The sequence below is a fragment of the Coenobita brevimanus genome, chromosome 60 (genome assembly GCF_032717465.1).
Source record: "Coenobita brevimanus isolate Jiangsu-jjx chromosome 60, ASM3271746v2, whole genome shotgun sequence".
Lineage (NCBI taxonomy): Eukaryota > Metazoa > Arthropoda > Malacostraca > Decapoda > Coenobitidae > Coenobita > Coenobita brevimanus.
The window spans coordinates 3,334,032-3,345,551 of record NC_137013.1 but is presented as its reverse complement, the minus strand read 5'-3'; the positions used below and the strand labels follow the sequence as shown (position 1 = coordinate 3,345,551).

At 40.8% G+C, this 11,520-nt stretch overlaps 2 protein-coding genes across 2 annotated transcripts; both read left to right on the top strand.

The window, feature by feature from the left end:
* Nucleotides 1-625: 625 nt before the first annotated feature.
* LOC145403166 (uncharacterized) lies at nucleotides 626-1,999 on the top strand. The gene is made up of 3 exons (XM_080274984.1): nucleotides 626-637; nucleotides 1,019-1,110; nucleotides 1,672-1,999. Exons 1-3 carry the CDS (start codon nucleotides 626-628, stop codon nucleotides 1,997-1,999), a joined length of 432 nt encoding a protein of 143 aa, XP_080131110.1.
* A 3,877-nt stretch (nucleotides 2,000-5,876) lies between these two features.
* On the top strand, nucleotides 5,877-7,156 carry LOC145403164 (uncharacterized). Its single transcript, XM_080274983.1, has 3 exons — nucleotides 5,877-5,888; nucleotides 6,476-6,550; nucleotides 6,824-7,156. The coding sequence occupies exons 1-3, from the start codon at nucleotides 5,877-5,879 to the stop codon at nucleotides 7,154-7,156; spliced, it is 420 nt and encodes a 139-aa protein (XP_080131109.1).
* The last annotated feature ends 4,364 nt before the right edge of the window (nucleotides 7,157-11,520 follow it).

Here is an 11,520-nt window from a genome sequence, read left to right as displayed (position 1 = left end):
TTGCAACTTTTACAAGCATTTCTCATCCTACAGACACTCCTTCCATATTCGTACATAACCAGCATAAGGAAGGATTAATTCTCTGTTACTCTCCCATCGAGGAGAAGGTCTGATCCCGCACTGTATCTAGAATAAACTGATGCAGATACAAATACAGGTACCAGTCTTATCAACGAGATAGTATAAATTATATTTCATACCAGTGTACCCCGAAATATACGATACTACAGTTTCTAAAGCCTGGAATGTGGAAAGGACTGTTGAAAAGAGATCCTAGCAAAATACTTATCCATCTTCACGAGGCAGATACGCATATTTTTTGTAAGGCAGTTTTGGTCAACACGTTTATTTTGGTCGTTCATGAAATATCACATGCCAATGGAAGATGAAGAAGAACTTATCAGCTCTTAGTATTTTAGGTCTCTTTCTTGCACACACACACACACACACACACACACACACACACACACACACACACACACACACACACACACTGACAGTCGAAGCGAGAGAGGAGAAAAAGGAGGAAGTGAGGAAATAGGTTGGAGGTGAGGCCGGTGTGGGTATATATTGGGCGTCAGACGGTGGCCGTGTCAGTTACGTGTCGAACTAACCACACTCAGCAATGAACACTAAGGTAGATACTGACCACGTAGCTTTAGTGAGAACTGAGGAGAGTTGTAACGCGTTGTACAAACACAGGTCTATCTATAAGCATCAAATTTATGTGTGGTTAAATTGGTAGTGCTTTTGAGTATCCCGGTAGCCGATGAGGAGCTAAGCGAAACAACAATAGACAGCTGTAAAAAGTGACCACAGACATGCGCGGATGTCCTATAGCACCTAACAACATTGCAGACGTGATGGAACTACAGTTGATGCTGTGTAGTTTTCTATCCAGTGCTTTGGGTAAACTAGATTCACTCAGAGAACTGTATGCTTTCCTTGTTAGCTCATGCCATTACCTCCGCATAAATCAAAACTCAGCAAAATAATGCTGGCTTTCCTCCATTTTCAGATCTTTATCTTGCTGGGTTTGGCTGCTTTCGCTGCTGCCGAGAGTGGCGAGAACCATGGCTACGGACACTCTGGGGTGAGGACTTTATCGAGTTGATTATAGTTTCAATTTTATATTTTTTGCTACAATATTTACGGAAAGTATTTATTCTTTTGTTATGCTCGTATTCAGTGATTCAACTAATCAAATTAGGTTAATTCGATCCTATTACGGAAACTGTGCAAAATTTGGGCATTAAGCTAGGTGCTTCATATGGAGGGGACGGCAAAGCTTCGATCTTTTACAAGTCTCGTGTACTGCAAAATAGAGCTAAAACTATGACCGTCGAAGCACAGGTAAGTTAAATATATTCATATTCTAAACAGCCTCACGAGTCCTTCGAGTCCAACGAGACCAAGTACAAGTTCAACTGGAAAGACTTGCATTACAATGCAAATATCATAAGAAATAATTTCACTGCTTCACCTACTGTAAAGGGATGGCGAATGCCTGGTAGAATTTACTCCTTATCTTGTGTTGTGAACAATGAGTGGAAAAAATTAACATTTCTTTAATGCAATGTGGTATTGCTTGAGATATATTTTCTCATTAACACAGATGTTACATAAGCCCCACGAGAAGTTATTAGAGATACATTTCCTCCAACAGTCCCACGAGTCCTTCGAGTCCAGCGAGGCCAAGTACGAGTTCAACTGGGCCGTGAGTGACGAATCTTCCGAGAACCACTACGGCCACCAGGAGGCCCGCGACGGTGACAACACCCAGGGGTCATACTACGTGCTGCTTCCCGACGGCCGCCGCCAGACGGTGACCTACTACGTGGACGGTGACGATGGCTACATTGCTGACGTTAAGTACTCGGGTGAGGCCTCCTTCGACTCCGGATCCTATGAGTCATCCTCCTCCTCCGAGTCATCCTTTGAGGCTCCCCGCTACGCCCCTCCCCAGCGCCGCTACTATGACTCCAGCGAGTCCAAGTAAATGGGCTTAACGTTTACATGATAAAGGATTCCTAATGGACCAAGACCCAACATCAATGACCAGGCTCACCTCGACTCTTTTCCTACCAGGGGTTCTTTTTGTAATTATTTATTGTCCGACCTCTTTCCTAATTTATTAAAGATATTTGTAGCGTATTTTGCAGAATTCTTGCAAACCTTATTTATCTCACTTTACATGAACGCTTTATACTCTAGCTTAAGTTCATGTGGTAGCATCCATGTTAGGTAAAGGAACAAAAGAATTCGATTGGTGATGCTATTAATTCATAAGGTGATGGCATTAACTATGATTGGGGATCAGTAACTAGTAAAGTGCCTCAAGGTTCAGTCCTTGGTCACTTGTTTTAAAAAGAGAAAATGTATGTATGTATTTTGTATGTTTATTTATTTACATATTTTTATTTATTTACCTACAACAGTTATCAGGACATTAAGATCAGTAGCAGCATACGGTAATAAATCTGATGATGGTATGAAAATAGGACTTACTGTAATCGGCGACCGTGATAGCCTTCATTAGACCTTGGCATTTTGTGCATATGGTCTGCGAACTGGCAAATGAAATTCTATCATGAAAATGTAAATACTTAGTGTCAGAAGCCTATCAAAGAGAGTAAATTAAACATAAACAATATGGGAACATAAAATAGAAAGTGAGAGCAGTAAGAGTAATGGTTTCCAAAAGCCTAAAACCTAGAATAATGTTAATTCAATAAACAAAGCAAACAGGATACTGCAATATATTTCCATAAGAATGGGGAAAATAAACTTTAAAACAGTGCTAGACATTTATCTTGCTTTTGTAGGGCTACACCTAAATTATAAGAAGTTGGTGTCCGTACAATAGAGGAGATGTAATTTATTTTTAAAATTTGTAGAGAAGAAAAGTAATACAACATGTGAATCATAACATACGAAAGGAAGCCAAGACAGTTAAATATGTACCCAACAGAAAGGTGCAGAATAAATTGCAATTTAACTGAAATTCTTAAATGAATGAATATTTTAAAACCGAGGACAGTACGATCCTAAAAGTGAGCATAGAGGACAGAATTCTAACAAGTTGTGTTATACTAGAAAATTCCTGTTTTAGTAAGAAGACAGGGAGGAACTGGTTTGGAGATAAAACAGTGAAGGTTAGATAAGGTGTAGTTCGACTGGTGGTCATTTAATGATTTCCACCATGCTTGAGCAGAAAGGGGTGAAATAGACGAAAAAAAAAAAAATGGGAGAAACTAGGGAGTGTAGCAGAACACGAAGAGAGATAAATACGCTGAGATTATTTGTTTCTATTTTTTTATTTATCTGTTCATTGCCCAACAGCACTTGTACATAACCAGGCACGTGGGCACTATCATCCACTAAATCTGGTGCTAAGTGCCTGGGAATACCACACTACTCAGATTTGGTGAACTATAATTAGGGAGGTCAATGTTTGTGGGAGGGTATGAAAGAGCAGTGAACTGAATGACACGGAAATCAAAATCACAAAACTTTCCCTGCAACAGCCGTGAACCAACCCGCGACCATCCAGGCTCCCTGTCATTACTGCAGCAACTCGACTGTCACTTCTCCCACAAGATAGGTACAACTGGGTGCTGTAGGTCTGCCAGTAAAGTATACGTCATAGGTCCCCTTATGGAGTTGCTGTGGAATAGCCTCGATCTATCTGATCAAGCACACCCATCAACCACAGGCAAGCAACCTTCCTTGCAGGGTCGTCCCGTACAGCGAACCGATGTTACCCTGTGGCAGACAGCACCTGGCCGTGGCGCGGGGAAAGGTGTAGAGGTTTAGTTTCTGGATGGACGCCGCATTTGTGGCTCTCCACCCAGTTAACAGGGACAACTTTGTAGACCACACCACCCCTTTATTTGGTTATACTCGAATAGTTGCCCTCCAGCACTGTTAATGGTTTCCTGGGTTACCTGAAGCCATCAGGGGTGTCGCTCAGTGTAAAAGTAGAGAGGTCTGATGTGGAGAGAAGAGAAATAAACATGGTTACCGGTATGTTAACATGCTGGAATCTTGTCACCGAACATGCTACAAACATGGCTGGAAAAAAAAAAAAAACGAGTTCGAATCTCGAGTCAGTAAGACTGCTGGACTCGCTTGTTTTCTCAATTTTTTTTTCTTCTTTCTCAGTCGGTAGGCTACCATAACTGGGGAATGGCATGTAAACCGGCTACTGCAAGTCACGTTGTATGGGATGACTGAGTTTTGATAAACTTAGACTTTATGCCACAATGATAGATGCCTGAGCCATCTCAGTCGCCACTCCATGCAACCCAGGCGCCTCAAGCACCTCACCAGAATATATATATATATATATATATATATATATATATATATATATATATATATATATATATATACGTGCATGTATGTGTGTATGTTTGTACACTAGCTCACATACCCGTGCTAGCATAGCGTGAATTGGGTAGTTTTGCTCGGAATGTGTCTGTGTGTTTGCATGAATTAATGAACTCCAGCCTTTTTTTTTTTTTTTTTTTTTTTTTGACCAAACATGGTGAGAGGCTTAAGGGTCTTCCCAAGACCTGACAATTTTTTTAAGAGAAATTGGTCAAAAGTCAGTGTCACATGACAAGGTCAACTTAAGCAGCTTTGATCCGATTTAAACCCTATTTTGAGGAAGGGTTAAGGGGAAGGCTGGTATGAAGCAGTTCCATTAAGATGTCATTTAACCTCAGTGTCACATGACAAGGTGAAAGGTTTGGCCTATAACAGAGTTTATTCGAATGGGATTAAACTTGTGGAAGGACTACAGTTTTGGGAAGGATGAAGATATTCAGTTCTCTGAAAAAAAAAAAAAAAAATGATTACAGAGAAAGATCAACTCGAGAAGTTTTAATCCAGTCTGCATCAAATTTGTTGGAAGTGTTCAGGGTCAGGCAAGAATGAACAATTCAGTTTTGAGAACAGTCAGTCGAAGGTCCACATCACAGAGCAAAATCCGGAATGAGAAAGTCCCAGCAAGTATTCTATAAGCACGGTGGATGTTAGTGACTAAGCCCTGGCGTGTGAAAGGCTTGTAGCATGTAGGCGGACTGCTTTGCCTCAGTGAGTGAACTTTTAGACTTTTGATTCATAATGGACGCATAAAAAAATATAACGAAAATATCTGAGCCCTTCATAAAAGCATACTCGTGAATTTATGATAAAATCCATCCACGATATCAGTATAATTCACGATTTTTGGTACATACTGGATGATTTCTTACATGTTTCCTTTTTTATAGGTAAATGCGACCTCTAAAAACACACATACATTTTTTTCTTCACCTGCCTCTTCATTATTGTTTCCACAACCTTGAGACATGCTGAATAGTAGCAAGTCACGAGGTCTAGTGTACTGCATGTTACAAAAACTCGGATTACCAGATTGCTTGAAAAATAAAAATGAATGACTATATTTAATTTCAACCTCACTGTGAATCTGACAGAATGCACCATAAACACTTCAATCTGTCACCCTCAACAACCATCACGAGGGATCACAAGCCAAAGAATTACCTGTGTTTACTGTATAATTTTTCAGCACGAACCTCATCTAAATGTCACTCATTCCACCAGATGTTGCTTAAATACTGCTCGTAACCTTGCTCAGACTCAGCTGCTTTTCCTTTTTTTCTTTTAATATCTTCTGCCCACACCTCTCATTTCTAACCCCACCCACCCTCACCACCGCACCATCCCCACACGCAAGGTCATTTGAGGCGACAGAGGAGAAAAAGAAGGAAGTGAGGAAATAGGTTGAAGGTGAGGCAAGTGTGGATATATATCGGGAGTCAGCCGGTCACTGTATCAGTTACGTCCCTAACTAACTACTGCAAACAATGAACGCTAAGGTAGAGACTAGCTATTAATGGCGTTTTTCTCTATAGTTGTTTGGCTTCACTGAAAGAGAAACAGTCTTAAAGACGGGTGTTTCTGGTGCATGGGAATACAGTACACATATACAGACTCTGCTAGATATACTGAACTAGAGCTTCCATTATCACTGAGGAAAAATTTACAAATGTTATCAGACATACGCAAAGACTAAACAGTGTTGTGCATGTAGAAGTTGCCCTCCCAAAATTATTAGTCTATTGCAATTACCGTAAAACCTGTAAGGTAAGTTAGGCCGACCCAAAAGTTCGCCTAATATTTTGCTTTTTTAACTTTTCGCTTTCCTCTACTGGCTTATATTCCTAAACTGAGAGTTGTTTAGTAAGATTTTCTGCCTATAAATGGTTCCGTCTGTTACGGGACAGAGATGAATGTGACTAACATGTCCAAAATGTGAAGTAGACAAAAAACATTAAAATATTTTACACTCTTTAGCCCAAATGTAATACATGCTTAAGATATGACATTTATCTTTCCATCTACCTGTTCATATTTAAGTTAACCAGAAAAAGAAAAAGAAAACTTCAATTTTCTCCCACTCCAGATCCTCATCTTGCTGGGCCTGGCTGCCCTGGCTCTTGCAGAGAGTGGCGAATTCAGAGGCTACGGCGACTCTGGGGTAAGGTTATTTCCAGTAACTTAAATTTTGCAAACAATTACATTACGAAGCTAACATTATAATAAACAATTTCACTGAGTCAGACACTGTAATCAGATACCGGATGTTTGGTAGAATTTACTCCTCAACATATTATGCGGTCGAGAACAAGTGGAAAAGAAAATTCAGCGATTTTTTACACAATATCTGTCTGCCTTGAGGTGTATTATCTCAGTGACATAAATATTACATAAGCAACACAACAGGTTACTAGAGAGACGATTTCTTCAACAGTCCCACGAGTCCTTCGAGTCCAGCGAGGCCAAGTACGAGTTCAAATGGGCCGTGAGTGACGAATCTTCCGAGAACCACTACGGCCACCAGGAGGCCCGAGACGGTGACAACACCCAGGGGTCATACTACGCGCTGCTTCCCGACGGTCGCCGCCAGACGGTGACCTACTACGTGGACGGTGACGATGGCTATATTGCTGACGTCAAGTACTCGGGTGAAGCCTCCTTCGAGTCCGGATCCTACGAGTCATCATCTTCCTCAGAGTCATCCTTTGAAGCCCCCCGCTACGCCCCTCCCCAGCGCCGCTACTATGACTCCAATGAGTCCAAGTAAATGGCTTAACGTTTACAGGATAAAGGATTCCTAATGGACCAAGACCCAAAATCAACGACCTGGCCCACCTCTTCTTTCTCCCTAACAGGCGTTCCTTTTGTAATTATTTATTGTCCGACCTCTTTCCTAATTTATTAAAGATATTTGCAACATATACTGACGTATTTTTTACAACCAGTTTTGTGGCCTTCTATTTATAAACACTTTACTGTCTATTTTGTTTTGTTTGTATTATTTGGACGTATGCATCGCTATATCATTTCTTTCATTTTACCTAAAATCACCATATCTATATTTTGAGTGGAGAATTGTAATAATAGATTAACATTAGAATACATTGCCAGTCAGAATGAATTGCTAAGGAAAGGAAGTAAAGCCGTAGTGTTCTCTACTTCTGCGGGTGAACCACGGGAAGTAAACTGCATAATTACGAAAATCCCTGCCAAGTTAAAGTTAAAGAAGTATGGTAGTATAAGAAAATCTGTTTGTGGCACTAAACTGTACGTATCAACTCTACAGACGACCATGACAGCCATCAGTGAGAGCTTGGCACACTGTGGATATGGTCCTAAGAGTGACAAGTGAACTACAATATAAGAAAATGTAAAGTATTTAATGCCAACAAGCAGGAAGGAGAAACACTTATGATGTACTATAGAAACTGTATTATCAGAACATGAGAGGGATCTAGGATTCATAGTTAATTAGACAACAATGTATTGCTGCATGAAACAGAGCAAGTTTGGGGGAGGCGGTGGCTGAATCGGTAGAAAGGTGGCCTGCAAATTTAATGGACCCAGGTTCGAATCCCAACTGGGACAGTGAACAGTGTAAGGATCTGATTTTCATAAAGCAAACTTTTCTGAGGCGGTGGCTGAATCGGTAGAGAGGTGGCCCGCAAACTTAATGGGCCCAGTTTCGAATCGCAGCTGGGACAGGGAACAGTGTAAGGATCTGAATTTAATAAAGCAAACTTTTCTGATCTACCAGAAGACCCGCCGACATATAGTAAAAACACCCCAGCTAATACCAATACATAGTCCTGTATGAGGCAGTCCAATCATGTTTTCAGTATGGACTGTGGTTGTTATCTCCGAAGCGGTGTGATGTTGAGGTGTATGGTATGTAGGAGGACTACTGGACTTTGGAAACAGGCTGTGAAGCTTATGCCTAGAATTGGTCACATAAAAAATGAAGTTTTTTGTAGTGTGTATTTTTGATAGGCGACTAACAGGATAATTAGTGCAATGTTTTACTTCCGCTGTATCTTGTTTTACCGTGGTTAGGCCACACTTCAACTATGCAGTGAATCTTGATGCCTTTGCTATAGAATGGCTACAGAGATTTTAGGATGCGTGCAAAGAAGAGTTACGAGTATCTGCGTATCTTTCATCAAGCGATTCATTGCCCCATCACGAACGTAGAGCCCAGTTAAGGATACTAAGTCCTGTCACATGAACCGAGCGACCACATGCTGTTCCTGTGTGGCAATATGTGGAAAATAGATTACAACTTTTCCAACAGAAAACCTTTGGGGATCGCTTTTGTTTTTTGTTTTTTTATGTGTCGGACTATGGGCATAGGCTTAGTCTTAGCAGCCTTTTGTCCAACGGCAGTCATATTACGTGCCACACTCCTTTCATATGTCACCACTTCGACACTAATGTCCACCGTCTATATTTATACATACTGGTTTTCTCATTCTCAACAGGTGCAGCGATATCAACTTCATCTTCCTTTTCTTATTTATATCAGTGGGTCGTATGGAAGATGACTAAAGTCTGTTTTAATGATAGTCAGAGATTCAACCTGTTCTCAGCCCTAGCCGTGGATCGAATGGGCCTCCTTTGATGTAGCATAATTATCCCTAACCACGCTGCCACCAACTCCCACTTACCATATGAAATCGAACTGAAATTTGATCTTAAGACAGTAAACATGATAATAACTGAGGAGTAACCCACTGAATCTTGAGTGGCTCTAGGCTTTCATGGCAACCTTTCTTTAGCGATTTATTCTTAATGTTACACATTGTTTTCCTCTTGTAAGTTGTAGTTCAATAAAAGTCGAGATTACAACGGTATCAAAAGTAAGTGAATGCTAAGGTGTAATGTGAAAATAAGTCGCTGAGAAAAAGATGTTGCTTGGTATCCAACAGCATCTAGAATAAGGCCCTAAGTCGGCTGTGCCCATCTCTCTCTCTCTCTCTCTCTCTCTCTCTCTCTCTCTCTCTCTCTCTCTCTCTCTCTCTCTCTCTCTCTCACACACACACACACACACACACACACACACACACTGTAAACGTGCTGACCCATCGTCTTATCTCTAAGACAAACTACACTGGGTGAGTGGATAGGTATGTGTGATGATGGGTGACTGGATGAGGAAAACATGTATATGTAGGATAAAAGCTCCATGAAGTAATAAATTTTTGAAGGAAATGGACCCAAGTGGAAGCACAGGTCCAGTGGGTATAAGTAGATCTATTGGGAAAATAACTTCATGGGAGAAACTAGGTCCATGTAGAGATGCGGTGTTTCGTCCATGGGTAGAAAGTAGATGCATGAGGAAAAGTACACCCATGAGGAAACTAGGTTCGAGAATATCAGTCCTTGTAGAGTAAACAATGCCAAGGGAAAAATGCGCCCATGGTGGAAAAACAGGAGCATGATGGGCAATATGGTCAAGGTGGAATGTGGGTCCATGGGGATAATAGGTCCATGGTCGATAAGGATAAAGAGCTTAATGAGTAAAATTGGTCCATGTTCAATAAGGATAAATAGAATCTTGAGTAAAATAAGTCCGATAGATTTTTAAGCTCATAGTCAAAATAGATCCATAGGGAACATTCTTTCTTATGGGAAAATCTGCAATGGGTAAAAGTGTCCATAAATTACAAGAGACTCTAGGAGGAAAACGGGTCTTTAATGGAAACTAGGTCAGTGCAAGAACAGGTCCCTGGAGGCCAATTGGTGGGTGGGTAGATGATCCCTTAGTAGTGTAGCGAGAGACGGGCTTATATTCGTACTTTAGTGTTTATATCATTCTTGCTGCTACCAGACAGTTTTATTGAAAGTTGGAAAGATGTCTCGTATTTGACGGACTTGTTGATGATAAATCTAACCCCTCTAGTTCTGAAACTTTATCCTAAATTTAGTAAAACTGTCAGGATATGGCGGAATCAAGTAAAACAGACATCCGTGGCCTCGATATATTGTAGATGAAAGAACGAGATAAAAGGGTAACAGAATTGAGCACAAAGGACAGAACTCAAAAATATTGTTAAATCTCACCATCCACTCACTCGATGTAGTGCTGCTGTCGGGTGTCTGCTCTTTCCTCTCCTCTATCTGTCTTTCCTTCCATCCTCTTCTGTCTTTCTTTCCTTCATTCTTTCCTTGTCCTTCTGCCTACGGGTGACTTTACGCTCCCTCTTCTGTCTTTCTTTCCTTCATTCTTTCCTCTTCCTTCTGCCTGTGGGTGACTCTACACTGAGTGACAAAGCCAAATGGTTTCTTGAACACCAGGAAATCATTTACTACGCTGGGTGGTAACCATATAACCAAATTTTGCCACCTGGTGGTTTAGTGGGTAATTATTGCACTCCAGTCGGATTGAGCTGGTGAAGGTTTATATCCAAGGGGTGGTTGGGGTTGATTGCTCAGGTAATGCCACTCAGGGATGAGTGAGGCCGGTCACTCTCATCTTAAATGTCGGGACCAACTGCCTAGCCCCGGGCTCCTACGCTTCTCATGGGGCAATGTAGGATTGGATGATGATGATGATGATATAGTATTTCCACTTTATTACAGAAATAAGGATCGGTTGGAAATCAGACTACCAGACGAATGGATGATTTAAATTTTAGCTCTTTGTCATTTATTTCCACCACACATGTTTCAAAATGGAAAAGTAAAAATGGGTGAAGTGGACGACGAAACTGGAAGAGAAGAGGAAACTGAAGGAGGAAATATGCCCTGATTTTTTCTTATTTTTTATTTATTTATTTACATAATTTTTGCACCCGGACAGGGGTAAGGAAACCTGTTTCTCAAACCCCATAATCCACGTACGATACACCAAACAGCTCTGGTCCCTAGTATATCTCACGTGCCATTCGGGCACTACCACTCATAGCGTCTTGTCAGACTCTTGTAATGCCATATTTAGTAACTGTGTTATATCACTTGGCTGCGGAAGTTTTTTTTTTTTTTTTTTTTTTTTTTTTTTTTTTTTTGTATGATGGTGGGGTAATATGTGGTAAATGAAAATAGTGATAGGAGTTCAGTTACAGAAACTGTTCACAGCAACAACCGAGATCTTACCCTCGATCACACAAGCCCACGACATTATCGTACACACTC

Bases quoted from the DNA above. Each gene is read 5' to 3' on its own strand.
- LOC145403164 (XM_080274983.1), top strand. The intron at 6,551-6,823 runs GTAAGGTTATTT...TTTCTTCAACAG, and splicing joins GAGGCTACGGCGACTCTGGG to TCCCACGAGTCCTTCGAGTC.
- LOC145403166 (XM_080274984.1), top strand. The intron at 1,111-1,671 runs TTGATTATAGTT...CCAACAGTCCCA, and splicing joins GGGGTGAGGACTTTATCGAG to CGAGTCCTTCGAGTCCAGCG.